The 20,091-nt window shown below is 35.0% G+C and overlaps 1 protein-coding gene across 1 annotated transcript; it reads left to right on the forward strand.

Annotated features, from left to right (window-relative positions):
- The first annotated feature begins 17,361 nt into the window (after positions 1-17,361).
- Positions 17,362-19,161, forward strand: LOC149485513 (uncharacterized). The gene is made up of 3 exons (XM_089699670.1): positions 17,362-17,610; positions 17,705-18,881; positions 19,105-19,161. Exons 2-3 carry the CDS (start codon positions 17,778-17,780, stop codon positions 19,159-19,161), a joined length of 1,161 nt encoding a protein of 386 aa, XP_089555796.1. The 5' UTR covers positions 17,362-17,610; positions 17,705-17,777.
- The last annotated feature ends 930 nt before the right edge of the window (positions 19,162-20,091 follow it).

Below are 20,091 nucleotides of genomic sequence, written 5' to 3' on the forward strand. Positions count from 1 at the left end.
ATGAGATTTGAGAGAATTAGAAAAGCGTGAATGGTCCAACACGATGCATGATATGAGACGTTATCTTCGCTTGAAATTTGCTTCATATAATATTATCAAATCAACCGCCATACGCTGTCAAAGTGTCAAACTCTTCTTGTATTACAAGCGAAAGTTATTCGCAGTTTAATTTAGCTCAATTGGCAATATTATCGCTACAAGACGATGGAATAAATACAAAAAGCTTCTCTACCTCTAATAGAGTAGGTAGGTACCTATTATTATACATTCTACATACTAGGCATCCTAAACAAGCATTCAGAGTTATACGTAAATATAACGTCAAAAAGAAGAATACAATTAATTTTTTTTTTTTTTTGTAATAAAATAATCTCATAGTTAGTCTGGTATAATTTCTAATATGATGTTTACTTATTTGGCTCGTTAATTTGCACTTATCGACTGCAATCTGCTCGAGGACCGGAGCGCGTGAAGTGGCTCAGGGCTCAGCCCACTCCGCTCCAATATTAAAATCTGTCAATTGAACAAAAGGCAAGCAAATTGGAGCGACGCTAATGGCGCCTCTGACAGCGATTAATGTCTTCGCGGGAAAGCGCGCTCGCTCTCGGATGCGACGCGACGATAAACCCGCGCCCGTGACGGGCCCGCACCGCTGCACTTATGTGTTCCATTCTTATAAAAATGTACTAACGAGGATTGACTGATTTTATACAAAACTAACATAGTTGCAAGAATAATGCATAGGTGAGCATGTAGAATCACGAATATTACCTATAATCTAGCGTCTTAGTTAAAGAAAATCACCACAGATCATAATTATTATAACACCATATAACTATAGTAGTAATCATAAAAAAAATCACTAAAATGTTAAAAAAACCTTTAATGGCACTTTCAAGCTATAAAGTTACATCAGCATCACAACAAAAATGTTCATTATCGTGGAAATGAACGCGCCAGCGGTATTATTTCGTCATTACTCTCCTTGTTTCACACAAATCTCATTAGCTTCGGACACAATCACGGAGCCCCGCGACTAATAAGCAATTTAAAAACAAATGTGAACGTTTTTCTTATTATAGTTTCGCTTCTAAACTAAATGGCTCGATTGCCTATGATTATTAATTAAGTCGATTGTACATTTAGAATAGAAATGTTTATTTATCTAAAGCAGCAAATGCCTTATTCATAAACTTAACTAGAACTAGAATTTGAATTTTCAACAATTCTTATGTTTCAGAGCCTAAATTAATTATTAGCATAGTCATAATATGTCTTCATTTTCTGTTTCCTACACGTTCCGCAGAGGAAAAGGCTGGCTTATTAAACACTCAACTTTACTCTAACTTCTCAATAACAACGAGTCGCTTTGTGCTGCAGTCGCCGTCTCCATTGTGCCGTGTCGGATGGATCCCTCCGAGACCGAACAAAGCTAGCACTTTACAACTGAACACCTGAATTTATCCGACGCTCAATATATTGTATCGTAAAGGAGAGACGTCCGTCCGGCCTATAATTTGACACTTTCCTGACAATCCGGTCCTTTGCGGCACTCGGGAATAAGTGGAAGGCTTTAATAGTTAAATGTTTGTATTGGCCATAGAAATCTAAATAACAAGACACATAGAAGTGCTATAATGTCATAATTCATATGAAAACCGCTGTCGCCAAAATCAACACATTTAAACCGATAGCTAAACAGTACACACAAGTAAACTATGCCTTTTATTGGACAGCTTGATTTTAGTGAAAACTAACTTAAATATTAAATTAAGCTTTTTAATATGTATCCTAACGCACGAATTTACGGTTTATTTGAGAATAACATCCCTAAGTATATGAGACGTTTTGTTTCTTTTTGTTCCAATACGAAAAAATTCGGCTTTTCTGCAACAGAAGTTGTCAATTTTCAATAGATATAACTTTGAACATAAACTCATAGAAATAAGGTTGAAATTTGTGTTAAACGTGATAATAAGAATGGTGGACTGTGTCATTCATTGTTATTTCGATTACTATGGTGACATTCGTAATACTTGTAAATATTCTATAATTTTAAGGAAAAACGGCATTATTTCTAAAAAAGAAATATTTACCGATGAAATATTATTCCTTTATTAGTATAATTACAACTTGTGGAAGAATTTCCGCAATGGGATATGCTGAAACACACCATGTTTATACACATACGTCTCCAGAGCAACTGAACAGTGACGAACACGCTGGTGTTGTGAAAGTCACCTGAGTGGCGACAAGGTCACGCGCGCTTACGACTTCTATTGTCTTGTTATTTAGATTTCTATGGTATTGGCAATGAGACCCTGGAATATATTTTATTATTACCTTTGCTATTTATATTTGCATCACGTTTGCTGTTATGAAAAAGATCTCTGTGAAAACTTCATCGAGCCAATTCTTTTTGACGTGTTCTTTCTGCAATATACAAATAAACGAATCTGCAATTGTTATGAGTACAAAGTTAGAGGTTGTGGAGTTGCGCACATTGTTGTGTACTAATGGATTAACTAATAGGATTGCCGAGTCACGTCAGGGCGCAGGCACGATTGATTGTACTCGTCACTCGTGCTTCAGCGGCTTACAATAGAGTTACGTGAGGTTAGCCCGTGGGTATTACACGTAATCTTAGCCGTCAGGCGTCACACTCGTCAGTCGTCATGCCGAACTTGATGATGAGAGGATGTTTAATACGTTAGGTGCGAAACAGGGCTTGAAACACCCTGTCCGTGTCTCGTCGTTATAGCGGTAAGAAAAAACTTAAACTTCTCTGTCGTGCGGGAGGCATAACTTCCATCTGGTTCAGTGTATGAAAGTGATAACTATATATTTGAGATGTGCTATTGATTCCTAGTTCAATGGTATTTTTGGTAATTATATGAAAAACTGCTATTGTTCAGTGCGGTATGGGGTACATCAGACCCCACATTTTATTTTACCCAAAGATTTTAGATTCTTTGGGTAAAATAAAATATATGGTAACTAACTAACTAATCTAAGATTTAGGTTAATGAACTCATTGTTTATAATAATCACGACAAAAGCCGCACACTTTGTCTTATTTGGCGCCAAAAAAAGGATTTTGGTCTCCTACGGGCTGTGGGGTTTATTATGCCTCGTGCCGCCACAATCTCTGGTATAGGACAAGGTTTAAAACGACCCGTAACCACCAGATAATATATCTGTGCCGCTGGGAACGTGTTAAAACGTACATGATTGACGACGAAATTGATTCATAGTAATTTAACAACTTCATCAAATATTCAGCATTGAAAATATAATGAAAGGTGGAAAGATTCATGGATAGCATCAGGGATAGCACCGGCGATAACCGAATACAAACAAACAAAAAAAAAAACGGTTTTTGAATTCAGCATGAGTACATAAAAGGAACTTTGATGTAACTCACTGAAAAGCAGGTAGAAGAGTAGGGTACACACGAGCACCGCGCCCCACGCAATGTTTGCGCTGTTACGCGGGATCTGCGGTGTCGAGGTGTCTCCCAATTTGAAGTTCGGCTAATGCGTGTGTAGTGGCCGCGAGAAGTGGGTCAGGGCCGCCCCCCTCCCGCCCCCCGGACCTCGCACACCCTCACCGCGCCTGTCTCCCGGGCCCTGCTCGCTTTCTTCCGAGTTGCTGCAAAGTCGCGGAAGAAGTTCGTTGCGAACAACGCGCCGCATGAACCATAATTAATGAATGTGATGCCGCACACTCCTTCTGTTACTTTAAATTGTATTAAAGTTATCTGATATGAATTTATGTGTCATGAAGAATATCTATACGATAATATTATAATATTATAATGCTCAAGAGTTCGTTTGTTTGTTTGAACGCGCTAATCTCAAGAACTACTGGTCCGATTTGAAAAAATCTTTCGGTGTTTGATAGCGCATTTATCAAGGAAGTCTACAGGCTATAATATATTCATATCATAGATCATATATGATCACGCTAAGACAAACAGAAGCAGAGCCACGCGGTGAAACCGCTGAACGCAGCTAGTCTTCTTCTTATATATAAAAATGAATCGCAAAATGTGTTGGTAAGCACATAACTCGAGAACGGCTGAACCGATTTCGATAATTCTTTTTTTATTATATTCCTTCAAGTACGAGGATGGTTTTTATGTAGAGAAAACGTAAACATATACCACGGGCGAAGCCGGGACGGACCGCTAGTATTTTATAAAATACAGAAATCTTAACATATTATACATACATAGGTATTACTATGAGTAAGTAATAAATTCTTTGCATTTTGTATTTGGTCTCCTCCCTTTTATGTTTAAATTGTTCGGAATTCAAATTACATATTACTATGTGCTGAAAATATGAACCAAAAATATTTTGTTCACTTACTTATATCATTGTTACGATTATACAACAATCGACGGCTATAATACATGGGTATATCTCTACAAAATCCTGAACGCATAAATAATTAATAAATGATTTTCTTTGAAACGTAACTTAGAAACGTAACGATCATAATGTAATGTTTATGCAAGGGCGGCAGCAGAGTATCTGAAACAGATAAACACTACGGTAATGTGTCGCTCGCGTGACTCCGCGCCATCGTCGCGCGATAACACCACCCCTTCGACGGATCCCTGCGCTTCCTAACTGCTTACCTTACGACTTCTTGAAACCTTGCTACAGGAATAAAAGTACATACGGTATAAACTATAACGCATCAGGTAGGTACTGCACATAGAGTGCCATAGTCCATATAGAACCTTGGGTACCTAACGATCTAAGGCCTAAGAAAATATCCGTAAACACAAGTAAATAGCGACGTTTGATAAAATTTACCTAAACACATTTTTCTATATAACCATACAATATTGAAATTTTGGTTCATGTACCTACGAGTTTCCATGAATTCTGTGAAGTAGGTGTGCAGCACGCGACGAGACGTGAAAACAGGGGGGTACGGGGCGCGGGGCGAGCGGGGGGGACAGATAAGCGAGCTAGGTTACAGCTAAGATTACCGCCAAAGCTTATCTTTTACTACGTCTTACGTCAACCGCCACGTGACATTTTAGTAGATAAGATATTTGCGTGAAAGAGTAACAAACACACACACACACATATCCTCACAAACTTTCGCATTTATAATATTAGTAGGATTAAAACTGCTTTTTACTTTATCTCTCTGATTAAATTTTTTAATTTATCTATCAAATTAAATAATTAAATAAATAATAATATTACCTTCACAATCGCCTAACAACGGTTTAGAGCAATCTTCCGTATCCTCTCCCATCGCACGGAACCGTTGTATTTTAAGTTCTCGTCTGAATTATTTCTGAGAAACACGAAATATAAGGTTATTTATTATGCATACCATGTTTAAATATAAATTTATAGTCGAATCGTTTCTATCGCCTAATACGTATTTTATCATAATTTGAAGAAAGAAAGAAAGAAAGAAATCTATAATTTATCTATAATATTATTTTTTATTGACTTATAGAAATTTTCCCCACAAAGAGAAATTTTCCTGACGTATAGAAATTCTCCTGTCTTATCGAAATTTTCGTGACGTATAGAAATTTTCCGGACTTATGGAAATTTTCTTGTCTTATAGAAATTTTGCTGGCTTATAATTTATCTATAATATTATTTTTTATTGACTTATCGAAATTTTCCCTACAAACAGAAATTTTCCCGACGTATAGAAATTTTCCGGACTTATGGAAATTTTCTTGTCTTAAATTTTCCTGGCGTATAGAAATTTTCCTGGCGTATAGAAATTTTCCTGGCGTATAGAAATTTTCCTGGCGTATAGAAATTTTCCTGGCGTATATAAATTTTCTTGGCGTATAGAAATTTTCCTGGCGTATAGAAATTTATCTATAATATTATTTTTTATTGACTTATAGAAATTTTCCCCACAAAGAGAAATTTTCCTGACGAAAACAAATTCTCCTGTCTTATCGAAATTTTCCTGACGTATAGAAATTTTCCGGACTTATGGAAATTTTTTTGTCTTATATAAATTTTGCTGGCTTATAATTTGTCTATAATATTATTTTTTATTGACTTATCGAAATGTTCCCCACAAAGAGAAATTTTCCCGACGTATATAAATTTTCCTGACGTATAGAAATGTTCCGGACTTATGGAAATTTTCTTGTCTTAAATTTTCCTGGCGTATAGAAATTTTCCTGGCGTATATAAATTTTCCTGGCGTATAGAAATTTTCGTGGCTTATAGAAATTTTCCTGGCGTATAGAAATTTTCCTGGCTTATAGAAATTTTCCTGGCTTATAGAAATTTTCCCGGCTTATAGAAAATTTTCCGACGCATTGAAATTTTTCTGTCTGAAATTTTTCTTTTCTTATGGAAATTTTCCTGACGTATAGAAATTTTCCTGGCTTATAAACATTTTCCTGACTTATACAAATTTTCCTTATCTGTATAAATGTTCCTAACTTATAGAAATTTTCCTGACGCATAGAAATTTTCCTTGTTTATAGAAATTTTCCTGGCGTATAGAAATTTTCCTTTCTTATGAAAATTTTCCAGCTTATAGAAATATTCCCGACTTGTGGAAATTTTCTTGACTTATAGTAATTTTTCCTGACTTATCGTAATTTTTCTGTCAATCGAAATTTCCCTAACTATTGTTAAAATCATTTTTCTAATCTTCCTAAAATTGGAAATTTTTACGACTGATTAAAGTAAACCACCCACCTATTCCCACCCACATCCCGTACACTATGCTCTCTATCCACAGGCCGCGCGTACACTATGCTCACTATCCACAGTATCTGCATAGCTACTAGCTAGCGAAAGTATAAACTCGCCCGGTCGATGGGCGCTTTCACCAGGGCCCTGGAATTATGGAATTATTATTTACTAGCAATGTCCTGCGGTTTCACCCGCATAGATAGCGATATCGTGACAGTGAAAAGTCTACTATAGGTCGGACTATAGGTTTAATTTTTAATCACATGAAAATCACCTTTACCCAATCCGCGTTCCGCACTACGGCCTGCTCATTGTATTGAACAGTATAGCTACTATTTTCTGTAGATTGACACTTTTAAAAATTCGTTATATCTTTTGTATGGAATATCCATTTTTTTTCATTTAAAAAGTATTTTGCTGGTATTGAAACAGTCTATAATAAAACATCATTTAATGGGATAAGGATTAATATATGTGTATGGATAACATGGTTTGATTACTGTCGGCACTTCTATTTACTTTGAAAACGTAAAAAAGTTGTTGTAGTAACATAACTACTGAAGATGGACATAATATGGTATCCCGGACTTTCTTGTGGATATTGATCCATTCTATAATAACGTAGAACATTTTTTTGTTCTATCTTCAATAGTTCCGCAGCGCACGCGATGACAGAAGTTTTATTGAGGAATTTTTTACACCTTGGGTTACATTATTGCATTTTTGGTAAGGATCTCTAATTTTTTTGAAATTGCAATATAGCCTATGTTGCTCAGTGAAGATCCAGCTTTCTAATGGTGAAAGAATTTTTGAAATCGGTCCAGAAGTTTATGCGTGAAAACCATACATACATACATACATAATTACAAACTTTTCCTCTTTATAATATTAGTATAGATTATTTTCATGAACAATATCATCATCATCATTTGTATTGAAAACAATATTCATAATATATTTTTCTTTGCCCGCGGGTTCCCCTGATTAGAGCAGGCTCCAATGAGATGTTCGTTTGCAAAAATCGCGGACCTAAATCTGACTTCTGATATATATTGTATAGATCCCAGACATCCTATAGACAGATGTTGCCAACCAGTTTTGTGGTCCCCCTGCCCGCACCCCGGTAATTAAATATGGCATACAAAGAAAAAAATAAAAATTTCCAAAACATGCCGTGTGGGGTATCAAATGAAAGAGCTTATTGAGTAGATCACGAATATATAGCATACTATATACATTTCTTACAATTTCTCTAAGATTTTTTAGAAAATTTACAAAAATGGTCCATTTTTGAGTTAACTTTAAACCACTATAGATTGAAAACTCATGAATGTATTTTTTAAATTATTATTTTAAATAATTAACAACAGTCCATTGTTTATGATTCAATAGTTCGTAATATAATATAAGTGAGCTATGTGGTGGATTTGATGAAAATAACTATATACTATATGAACTTGAAAATATACTTGCCATCTTTGAATGCTCCCCCCACTCCCCCATGCAAATATTTCACTGTACGAAATATTGAATCGTAAACAATGGACTATTGTTAATTATTTAAAATAATAATTTAAAAAATATATTCATGAGTTTTCAATCTATAGTGGTTTAAAGTTAACTCAAAAATGGACCATTTTCGTAAATTTTCTAAAAAATCTTAGAGAAAGTGTAAGAAATGTATATAGTATGCTATATATTCGTGATCTACTCAATAAGTTCTTTCATTTGATACCCCACACGGCATGTTTTGGAAATTTTTATTTTTTTCTTTGTATGCCATATTTAATTACCGGGGTGCGGGCAGGGGGACCACAAAACTGGTTGGCAACATCTGTCTATAGGATGTCTAGGATCTATACAATATATATCAGAAGTCAGATTTAGGTCCGCGATTTTTGCAAACGAAACTCCACTGAGAGTCCGGTCTAGATGATAAATTCGTATTAATATGAGTCGTTTCACCGCTGTCAAAAGTTACCCATGGCCATGTCACATTCGAATAAACACACTTTCGCATTTATAATATTACTAGAGGTCCGCCCCGGCTTCGCCCGTGGTACATATTTCGCAATAAAAGGTAGCCTATGTCCTTTCTCGGGTATCAAAATATCTCCATACCAAATTTCATGCAAATTGGTTCAGTAGTTTAGGCGTGATTGAGTAACAGACAGACAGACAGAGTTACTTTCGCATTTATAATATTAAGTATGGATTACGGGGAGCTTGTACATTTTATTTTGTTGCAGTGTTGTAAGGAACTCTGAGGAACGAAGTTAATTATTTATTTCATGAGCTTAACTGCTTAAAATGTTTCTTGTTAGCAAAAATAATCAGATACGCCGAATAAACTTAATTAAACAAATTTTTAAGGAATAGAAAAATTTCGGTCAAGAGGCGGGATTAGAGTAGGGCGAGAGCAGAGCAATCGAATTTATTCTACTATTTTGTCGTGATAGCTAGAAAACTGAAATATTCACAAATGATGTATTTCCGTTGCCGGTAGGTAGGTATATATAACAACAAATACTAAAAATTAAAAAATTAAATTAAAAACATATTAAATATCCCCATACAATAAATGATTTTCTATCATAGATGATAGTACGAAACACATCGTGCGCGTGCGCGGTTTTTATGTGTCGTAGGGACACCCCTAAATAATAATATGCTAAAATATACATACAAAATCGGATCGCAAGACACAATAAATCTCAAGTGGAAAAGTTATGATTACATAATGCGAGCCGCATCAGTCTTTCGACTCGACGCAACGAGGCGGCCCTTTACTGCCTTGTTATTGTTTCCTGACAATAATTAATATTTCTGCCTTATTTGCGCAATCAATGCGCGGCTGTTCCTGCACCGGGGACTTTGCTCATATTATCACGATTTTCCTGATGAAGATATACGGGTCGACGCAAATAGCATAGAATATTTATTTCTTCGCAGTAAAAAAGTATAGTCATACACACACTGTTTGCCACGAAAAGGTGTATGAATAGCATTTGGTGAAAAGAGAAAACAATGACCGTAGTTGCCTGTAGTTACACCACAACAATACGAGTACAATAAAATTTAAAAAACAACATCTTCCAAGACTTCCATGCTCCCTTCGTATAAGTTAATAGTTTATTCTTTAGGTAATAACTATGAATTATAGTATTTAGTAATCTATGCAGTAGGTTGTTCTCTTATCTCAGGCTCCGCCCGCGTTGTGTTTTTTTTTTCAATTTCTCGAAATTTTATTAGTAGATAATTATCGTCATCATAGTTGAGTAGAATTCATATATACAAAAATAATTAACATCCCTTCAGCCGACTTAAGAAATAGAATGATCACAGATAGATAGGTATAATATGTATGGAATATGGATGCAGTTTTTGCACACGAACTCTTAAATTGCTTACTCAGAAACACAATCAGCCGCTATGAAATTCAATCACTTATCTGAAGACGTAGTTAAAATAATACAATTATTCCGTCGAAGATAATATTTCCAGTACCGATAGACCCCCGGCTAGACACGTGGATCTCTGAACGAGGGCTCACATTTGCGGGCGATGCATACAATGAACTCATTCCAGTTCACTTCGAGTGGCGTGCAGTGTGCAGCGCGCGTTGTGCAGCGCGCGGTGGGCAGGCGGCAGCTCCTAATTCAATAGCGCGGTGGCTCGTTAGCCGCCCGCCCTCGCCGCCCGCTCCGCTCGCTCACATGTAAACAGGATGCATTTGGAACTAAACTGAACTGGAGTTTAGTGCTTCTTTTTCAATTTGACACTTAAGAGTAGTACATCTTCGAAGGCGAAACTCATTAAAAAGTTTGCCATGAGGCAGTATATACAATATTAAAAAAAAAAAAAAAAATTAAAAAGTTTAACACCAAAATTTTTTTTTTCAATTTAAATGTTGTGAATTAAACTTTGAGTCTGCAACGGTTCTTATCTGAGATTTGAATTTGTTATTTTCATGTATTTAGTAATTTTTAAATTTTATAAAAAGAATCTCGACAATCGATTCGTAAAAATTTAACATCACGTCACACGTACCTATGCTCTAAGTACGACGTACCTACGTATACGTCTGATGGTAGAGGTGAATAAGTCAATTTAATTTAATGCTATTTAAAATTAATATTAAACTCATATCGCACAAAAATATGTAATTGCAATAGTCCTGAATATTTTAGTATCTTAGATTTCTGCCCCAGCTGAAGGCAAGAAGGGCTCTCGATTATGTTTTGCTGAGGCTTCTAATGATAATCCAATTTAACCGTTAGTTAGACTACATTGATGCGTTTTAACCCCAAAACGATAATACTGATTTACTTCTTATAAAGAAAGGACGATTCTATTTGATAACGCAATCGCTTGAAAATTTAATGTAAATCTCGGGGCGGGAAATTATCAGACGATCCGGCGATACATCCTGCCAGCGCATCGTGCCGATACGCGCCCGAGAGACGGAAACCTAGCCACTAGCCATAGGTAGGTACTCTAGGTATCGTATTTATCTATGTAGCTATATTTTCTCAGTATCCTAACGATCATGTCCGATTAGTGCGAGAATTAATTCAGTTCTATATAGAACATATTTTGATAATTTCAATAATACTTTATCAGTCCAACAGCAAATATTATGGTAGAGGCTCTCGTAATTATTACGATAAGAATGGAGAATTAACGCACACTTATAAAGATCTGGCAGAATTGACAAAACTGCTATAAAGGTATAACCCTATGAAATAAGGATTAAAAACAAAGTTGATATAAGACAACATTTTACCGCGTTATGTAGACCGTTTATCTATTTATTTAATTTCTGCCTATATATTATATTGAGCTTTAAATTGCAATATCTATACTTATATTATAAAGCTGAAGAGTTTGTTTGTTTGTTTGTTTGTTTGAACGCGCTAATCTCGGGAACTACAGGTGCTGGATAGCCCAACTTTTTTAACTCCTACTAACGCATAATAAACGTCGTCGTCTATCATCGTTTTAGCCGTGGGACGTCCACTGCTAGACGAAAGTGACGAAAGGCAGGTAACGAAATCAAAAAAGGCACAAATCAAGTAGTTATATCCATTAATTAAACATAAGTACAAAACAATAATATATTCTATATTAATTCTTATGCACCCGGCGCGTCATGTATGTCGCGTGACGTCACACGATGTAGTCCCATAACTTTTTCATTTCTTGAGATACTTTATTGATTTTTTCACATATCGCCATAGGTTTTAGTTTTCTTCAATTATTTATCAATAAAATAATGGAAAAAATCTCCATTGAATTGATTAAAAGCAATAATCTGGCTGTTTTGTTAATATTTTTGTGGTTAAGTCTTCACCCAAGTAAAACTTCTGCGAATTAAACGGAAATTTCGAATAAATGTCAATAATGTTTATAATGGTACTAGGTAAATGTATGAAATAATAAACTCTAGAGTAAGTAACATTGCTTTAGATCGAATACTTAAAGAAATCGGTATAAATATTATCTAAGCAACGTGGGAAAAGATTTTACGTTCTCACCAACCACTTAAGGAAGTTTGTATTCCTTGTACGCTTTGTGATAACAGTAACATTCCCTGGCCATTGGTAAGAATATTGTAGTGCGGGGCTTCAGCGTTGTGCGGGCAGGCGGCTGGCGAGGGGCGCGGTGCGCGGTGGCGCGCGGGGCGGGGGCACCAATGGCGGGCGGCGACGAGCGGCGCGCGGCAGTCGCTCTCCAGCGAGCGTCGCGACCGCATCGTTACATCACACCGCTCCGCGCCGCGCCGTTATCATGAACTGACACGCGACATCGCTGACATCAACCCGTCTATTCCTCTCGACTCTCCTGGATACTTCAGTGAATTGTGACTTAGTGAAATAATATGTAATTATGGTGTCATTATTATCTTATTACTTTGAGTTCTGGAAAAATATGAAATTCGAAATATGGAGATTTCGGAACCTTATTCAAAATACACTGGCAAAACACCGCATGGAGGAGCAACATATTATACTTTTAACATAATAATACGATAACTACCATGGTTTTATAATCTACCGCCTATTTTGAATATATCGCATGCTAATGCCACTGTTCTATAATCTTATAGATTTAAAAATGTTTTGAAAACGAGCTCTACATAATATCTTAACTACGATAATATTATTTTAGATACATAGGTAATTAAAGAGCTTGTATATTTTACATGGTTTATATTGTAGCACAACAAATATTACATTACTATAATTATTATCGCTATATTGATGCTATTTGCATACGATAATTCACCTAACCAATTGACCATACGATAAATAATAATAGTTTAAAAAAACTAAAAAACACGCTTTTTATAGAAAACCGAACTAAAAAATAGAAAATTTTATCAAATTAGTGTATTGTCATCGGTCCTCAATAAATCTACAAAGTTTGAACGAAATCTGGCCGTTTAAAGTGGGTCAAAATCGCGCCCAAAGAAGACGGTTAGGTACAAACAAACAAACATACAGGTGAAGCTAATATAAAGCGTGTAAAAAACTAATTTTCTCAGTTATAAATTGTAATAGGTACCAACTTCATTTACTTTTTAAGTTTTTATAACAAAATAAGCAACACCCCTATAGAAAGTCTTGTTTCTAAATTTTATTATTAAAATATTGTCATGGATCGTATCAATTTAATATCAGCATAACTTTCCATGGAAACTATGCCCTATGTTATAGGTGCCTGCAAAACTTTTGATTCAAAATATTCCAAACCTTAATATACGCAGGCTTGTTGGTTTATAAACTTCATTGCACTTATTAAATTCATCACACCCTGGCTTACGGCAAGCATTTATTTTCTTTTTTGATATTGCGTGCAATTAATACCTATAGGTATATTAAAAAAACGTGTGTGCCAAGCACACGGCTCAGAAGGAAAACTTCGTTGGCAAGATTGAAAGATACCAAAATCGTCGCCTTAACAACGATTCGATAATATATTATTCATTATTTGTTATAATATTATAGTGACAAAATCAAGATTAGAAGTGAAAAGTGACTGATTAAAATATATTATCAATTCTGCAAAAACTTATTAAACCGTAGAGAGACCTATGATATATAAAAAAGCTAGATACGTTACCCGCTCTCTATTTTGGCAAGAAAAAACTCAGCTAAGTGCCCGAGTTTCACTTAGTCACGCACCATTCAGCGTCGTGGCTGGACGTTCTTTTTATATTTTAATCGGCAGTTGTTATTACGAAGTACATAAGTGAGACATGTATTATGTCTCGTGCGTGAGAGTGAAAGAGAGAACAACTGTATTGGTGATAATGCGTTAGTAAGTAGGTATGTATTAATTACGCTGTTTTTTAGTGCAACGATGTTGGCGTATGCCGCGTCTACTAGTATAATAGGTCATTGAGAGAGACGTGAAATTTCGCTCAACATGCTATTACGAGTAATTTTCATCGATAGTTAATTATGTATACCTACAGTTTTCATAAAACAGAAAATCGCTGCCAATGCCCAAGCTGTACAAGTCGTCTAAACACTGCAAAAGTTTCCAGACTAGCGTTTCTCAGAGTGATGGGCGAGCGGCCGAGAGCCCTTCACGCCGAGGGCACTACCTCACATCTGTGACATGCCCTGGCAAATCTCGTTTTTCCATACTTTGTTTACGACATCGACAAACATAATAATTATACCATACACTGACAAAACTGAGATAGTAGAGAAAACTTTTTTAACAAGAGAACATTCTTTATTGAAGTTAAACTTCTTTTGGCGCGTTGAGAGTAAAATTTCAACATCGCGTCATGGCAATACCGTCCCGTATAGGGGTTAGGCGGCGATTTTGGAATCTTTGAATCTTGCCAAAGAAAGTTTCACTTCTGACACGTGTGCTCGTCACACACGCTCTTTTTTATTTTTTTCATCATCACGGAATTTTTCAACATGTAGAAAGAAAGAAAAAAATATAATCTGTACCAGAAAAATGTTCGCCAATTTATAAGAACATTTAACTCGGAACAAGTTTCCGACACGACAGCGTAGTAAACGTAATTACTTGAACACGTGCAGTTGCGACTTCAAATGAATACTTGAAAAACTACATTTATCCTGGAATTACTAAATCTCACCGTGTAAAATGAATGTTATGTCAGGCTTCAACCCGCTTCAATGTAACGTTAATCTTAATTTAGTTTTATTTTATAGAATAATAATTCTAAAGTTTTAAACATGTTTCTACTATTGCCAACTCTTCTCTGTTACGTGCCGCAACAGACGATATATTGTACAATCAGAGTTCCCCGCAGCCACCCGCAGTCTCTCTGATAGTGATTATCTCTAAAATGGCTTACAATTTAGCCAGAGATTCATTTATATTATATACTTGTTAACTGAACCCGCGATTCCATTCGTGGTATCGTACCATGAATATGGGCTATAAAGGTTACAAAGTAGGTATGACCTGACAAGCAATGACCCGAACACATTCGATCAGCTGCGTGGGGCGGACAGAATAGAAAACATCCATCCATCCTTACAAGGTTTCACATATTTTCTCATATTAGTAGGATAGAATAAATAATTAAGGTGTAGGATAATCGTTGACAAAATTTGTAAAGTAAATTAATTAAAACTTGGTGTGAGTGAAAGCGTTTTGGTTTAGTCGAGAAAGCAAATAAATTGATATTATGTAACTAATCTATTAAAGATTACAACTTTTTAAAATAACAGTAAAAAATATTGCAACGTTAGGTGTAAGCGAATCATTTAAAATCTTACACTATGACTTGAAATGTAAAGAAAGACGCTGGCAAAATAGGGATGTCGGAGAATTGAAATTCCTTAATAAATAGATAGGTACTGTTGCACTTATAATATTATGATGCATGCAGTGCACACTGCCACTAATGTAACAGTTACACACGGTTATAAAGCACGACCCATTTCGTTGTGACGGCTCTACAAATCTGCAATAGCTGCGAGAATATACGAGCAGACCGACCTTACACTTAACACGACGACAAGTTACACACAGCGATAGATTGATGATTTCCCAAAAATTAAAAACACAGTAACTTTATTACAATATGTTGATTTATACTAATAGTGTAGGTAAAGCAATTTCTGGCACAAATCTCTTTTATCGAATAACCAAATAATTAAATAGTGAAAATAATGATTATCTAAATAATTTAAATTTAACGTGATGATTATAATCCTACGTTCCGCACATGCAGAAAAATTAAAGTTAACTCTGAAGTCTTCTCAGGCTATGTGCTCTCTCCCATCCAGTTCATCATGCACATAAAGTGAGGTCCTGTATCCCCTAGTGGGGTATGCGGCAGATGTATTATGCATACATCTGTTACACTGATCGATTTTCTTTAGGGACAAGCAGGTGATCAGCCTTCTCCAGCGGGAATCGAACCCCTCGGCACTACGCTCACGCGTCAACCACTGTACCAAGGAGGCGGTCGATCTTGCACATGCAATGCAATAAATACTTTTATGAAGACGCCAGTACAGACCTGGATTTTACTCTGGCTATTCAAAAATCGCCAAGGTATAAAGCGAAGGATGACTAAAACCTCTATTTCTTGATTCTTGTTTCTTAATATTTCACCTAGCGTGGCGTTAGAACTCTAGGCATTGAAATATCATTATATCATCCAAATATGATATCCAATTTCGCGGTCAACTGAAACACGAAGCAAAACTAGCATCTACCAAGTTAGATGGAAAGATATTTACATTTCGCTGATCTACTCTTGTTTTGTAAAAGGCACAGATAGTCATTAGCAGAGGCGGCTCGCCCTAAGGAGCGCTGGTGCAGTGAACTCCCATAAATAATTATAATAAAATCATACTCCTTAATTTCATTATTAATATTAATTATTACTATTTAAAATCAATCGTAATCGTAAAAAACTACTGTCAATACCAATGAATATATCCATCATTCCATCATTCCATACACCTGAATAATACTGTATTAAACAGTAACGCGCGAAGCGGAGCGCTCACGATTGCGCTCCAATGAAAAAATATTTAGTACATTTCCTAATACGAAATCCAATAGGAGTGAAAGAGAGGGTTTGCCAGTGCCCTGCGCGCGTGAAACAGAAGATTTTCTATGTAAAAATAGCAAAATTCGGAGCGCCGCTCCCGCAAACGTTGCCGGTTCGGTCGCTTTAAGTTATTATAGATATTTTTGCACACCAAAAAGAAAGACGTATTTATTTCCTTTATAAGTAATTTTTTTGATAAATGTACTGCTTTACACCATGTATTTTCAGTGTTTTATTTCAAGTGAACACCCATAAAATTTTGTCACGAGCCGCCTCTGGTCATTAGCACTACAGTCATTCAAACTCTCCGATGAGCTCGACTCTCTTTCGCTCAGAAGGGAAGCATAATTTCGTGTTTTTTCACCATTTTCATTATTCCAGCCTTTCAAGACATCCACTGCAGGACATAGGCCTCCCCCAAAGTTCGTGTTGGAGGAGTGTTCGTGTTTTTTACCGAATTTGTATTGGAAAGTGTTCCGATAAACTTTTTACTTTAATTTCGCACAGTAAGTTGCACCTTCACTGGAGGGGTTTTGCCGTACGATTTAACTTTCTCCCACAAAATTAATATATTTAAGTATATATATATATATATATATATGTAATGAAAAATATATTTTTCATTAATTTGAATTCCCGCGCAATCTGACCGAAACATCAAAACAGTTTATAATTCTATGTTTGAGTCTAATCTGTGGTAAAGAAAACTTGAAGGTAATCTATGGATCTCACAAAAAGCGCTCGTCATTGTGGATAAAATTACTATTGATCCTTTATTGTGATTTAATTAAGAAACGACACAATTATAAACATTAAATGTTGTTTCTTTATTTACAGGTACGATCTTGTGTTAATACTAAATGTGAAATTGAACTAATGAATACTAAATGTGAACTATGTAAACTAATTACAATAAAAACTTTATTTACAGAGAAACTCAATTGTGTTTTGTGTCGCCCAAAACTTGGGAAAATACCTTATAAAACAACATTTATTGTAAGAAGATGGAAAAATTAAAATTTATGTTCCAAGTAAAACCAACAACAGATGGAAAGTCAAACTTTATTGCCATAACCTCAATTGCCACGCAAGATGACAGAGTCTACTTAATCCCTGAAGAATATCAAACAATATCGTTTCATAAACATATCTTAGCCTCGAAAAGCTTCACCACTGTGAAAAATACATTAAAAAAACGATATCAAACCAGAAATGTTTGGATAAAAACTACAGAGGATATTTTGAAAACATATGTTGATGAGGACGGCAACATGATTTTCCAGGACCAATTTCTAGAGGAAAGTACCCAAGAACAATTATCTTTTGAGAGTAAAAAGTATTCTGAAGATCCTGTAATAAAAATTTTAGAAAAATTAGTTGAAGATCAACAAAACAAAGAAAAACAAAGCGTAAAAAAGTTAGCCGAGAGATTTGTTATTGAAAAGTTTGACGGAAGAAACTCAAGTGCATATGAGTGGATGAATGTATTTGAAAAAGAATGTACAAGGTTTGATATAATAAAAGATGAAGAAAAAATTGAAATCTTCCGACTATTTTTAGAAAAATCATGCATTGATTGGTATTCTTCCATGATGATAAAGTTAAGTATACACTCCGAATGGTCAAAATGGAAATCAAGTTTCTTGCAAACCTATGCCAATAAAGGTTGGACATCTAGCAAGTATGCTTTATCGTTCAAGTATCAATCAGGATCTTTACTAGACTATGCAGTGAAAAAGGAAAAACTTTTACTCGAGATAAGGAAAACAATGGATTCAGGTACCCTAATAGACCTTATTGCGGCTGGTTTGCCAGAACATGTACTTAACAGGATTGATAGGGAAACATTGAAAGATACAATAGATCTTTTCAATGAACTGAGAAAGTTTGAACATTTGGAAAACAAAAAGAATTATTCTAACTATAGAAAATATGGAAACTTAAAAATTAAAATATTTAAAATAGAAGAAAATGTCAAAGTATACATTATAGATGAACAAAACTTCAAATATGATTTTTTGATTGGATTAGACATGATAAAGAAGTTCAAGTTAATACAAAATGAGGACTTAAAAATTACCCAAAAACTAAACTTGAATGAAGAACAAGTAGAAGATATTGATACAAATATACAAATAAATACTAAGAGAAAAAAACAAAAGAAAGTGGAAGAAGCTTCTAATGAAATAATAGAAAACAAAAATATAAAGAAAGAATATAGGATTAATTTTAATGAAAATGTAAAAGAAGAGGATTTTGAAATAAATACTAACAATTTAAATGAATATCAGAAAGCGGAAATAAATAAATTGATTAATAAATATAACACAGTTTTTGCAAAGAATAAATATGATGTTGGAACTGTTAACGGCTATGAAGCCAGAATAGATTTGTTAGTAGACACATATTGCAATAAAAGGCCCTACAGATGCACTGTCGAAGACAAAAGAGAAATAGAAGAGCAAATAGGTAAATTATTGGATAATACACTTATAGAAGAATCCTACAGCCCATTTGCTGCACCTGTCACATTGGCATTTAAAAAAGAAGAAAATAAAAAATCAAGGCTATGTATAGACTTCAGAGATTTAAACAAGATTGTAGTACCAGAAGCCCAACCATTTCCGCTAATAGAAGATTTAATAACTAAGACAAGAAATTGCAATTTTTATTCAACACTTGACATAAACTCTGCATTCTGGTCTATCCCTTTGAGAATAGAAGACAGGAAGAAGACAGGATTTGTAACACAAGAAGGACACTTCCAGTGGACTTGTCTCCCGTTTGGTCTAAAAACTGCACCAGCAATTTTCCAAAGGATATTAAGTAACATACTAAGAAAATACAGACTCACAGATTTTGCTGTAAATTACATAGATGACATTTTGATATTTTCAAAATCTTTTGACGAACATATCCATCACCTAACACAGCTGTTTGAAGCCATAAAAACAGAAGGATTCAGATTAAAATTTAAAAAGTGTACATTTGCATCAAACTCTGTAAAATACCTAGGTCATATAATTCAAAATAATTCTATTAAACCAGTGAAAGATAATCTGATTTCGATAAGGAATTTCCCTACTCCTAAAACTCAGAAAAATGTAAGACAGTTTCTAGGAAAAATCAATTTTTATAATGAATATATACCAGGAAGTGCGATAATATTAGATCCGTTGCATAATTTACTTAGGAAAAATCAACCATTTATTTGGTCTGATGAATGTCAGAAAGCATTTGAGAAAATAAAAAGTCTCCTATGCTCTCAACCAGTGCTAGAAATTTTTGATAAAGATTTACCGATTAATATTTACACAG

Source organism: Colias philodice, chromosome 10 (genome assembly GCF_061535455.1).
Source record: "Colias philodice isolate Cphi_HAF_F1 chromosome 10, ilColPhil1 Martin Lab GWU primary, whole genome shotgun sequence".
Classification (NCBI taxonomy): domain Eukaryota; kingdom Metazoa; phylum Arthropoda; class Insecta; order Lepidoptera; family Pieridae; genus Colias; species Colias philodice.

Excerpts from the sequence above, each read along its gene's own strand:
- LOC149485513 (XM_089699670.1), top strand. The coding sequence starts at position 17,778 with ATGGAAAAATTAAAATTTATGTTCCAAGTAAAACCAACAACAGATGGA. Across the intron at positions 18,882-19,104 it reads TAAACTTGAATGAAGAACAA|TTTTTGCAAAGAATAAATAT; the intron begins GTAGAAGATATT and ends AATATAACACAG.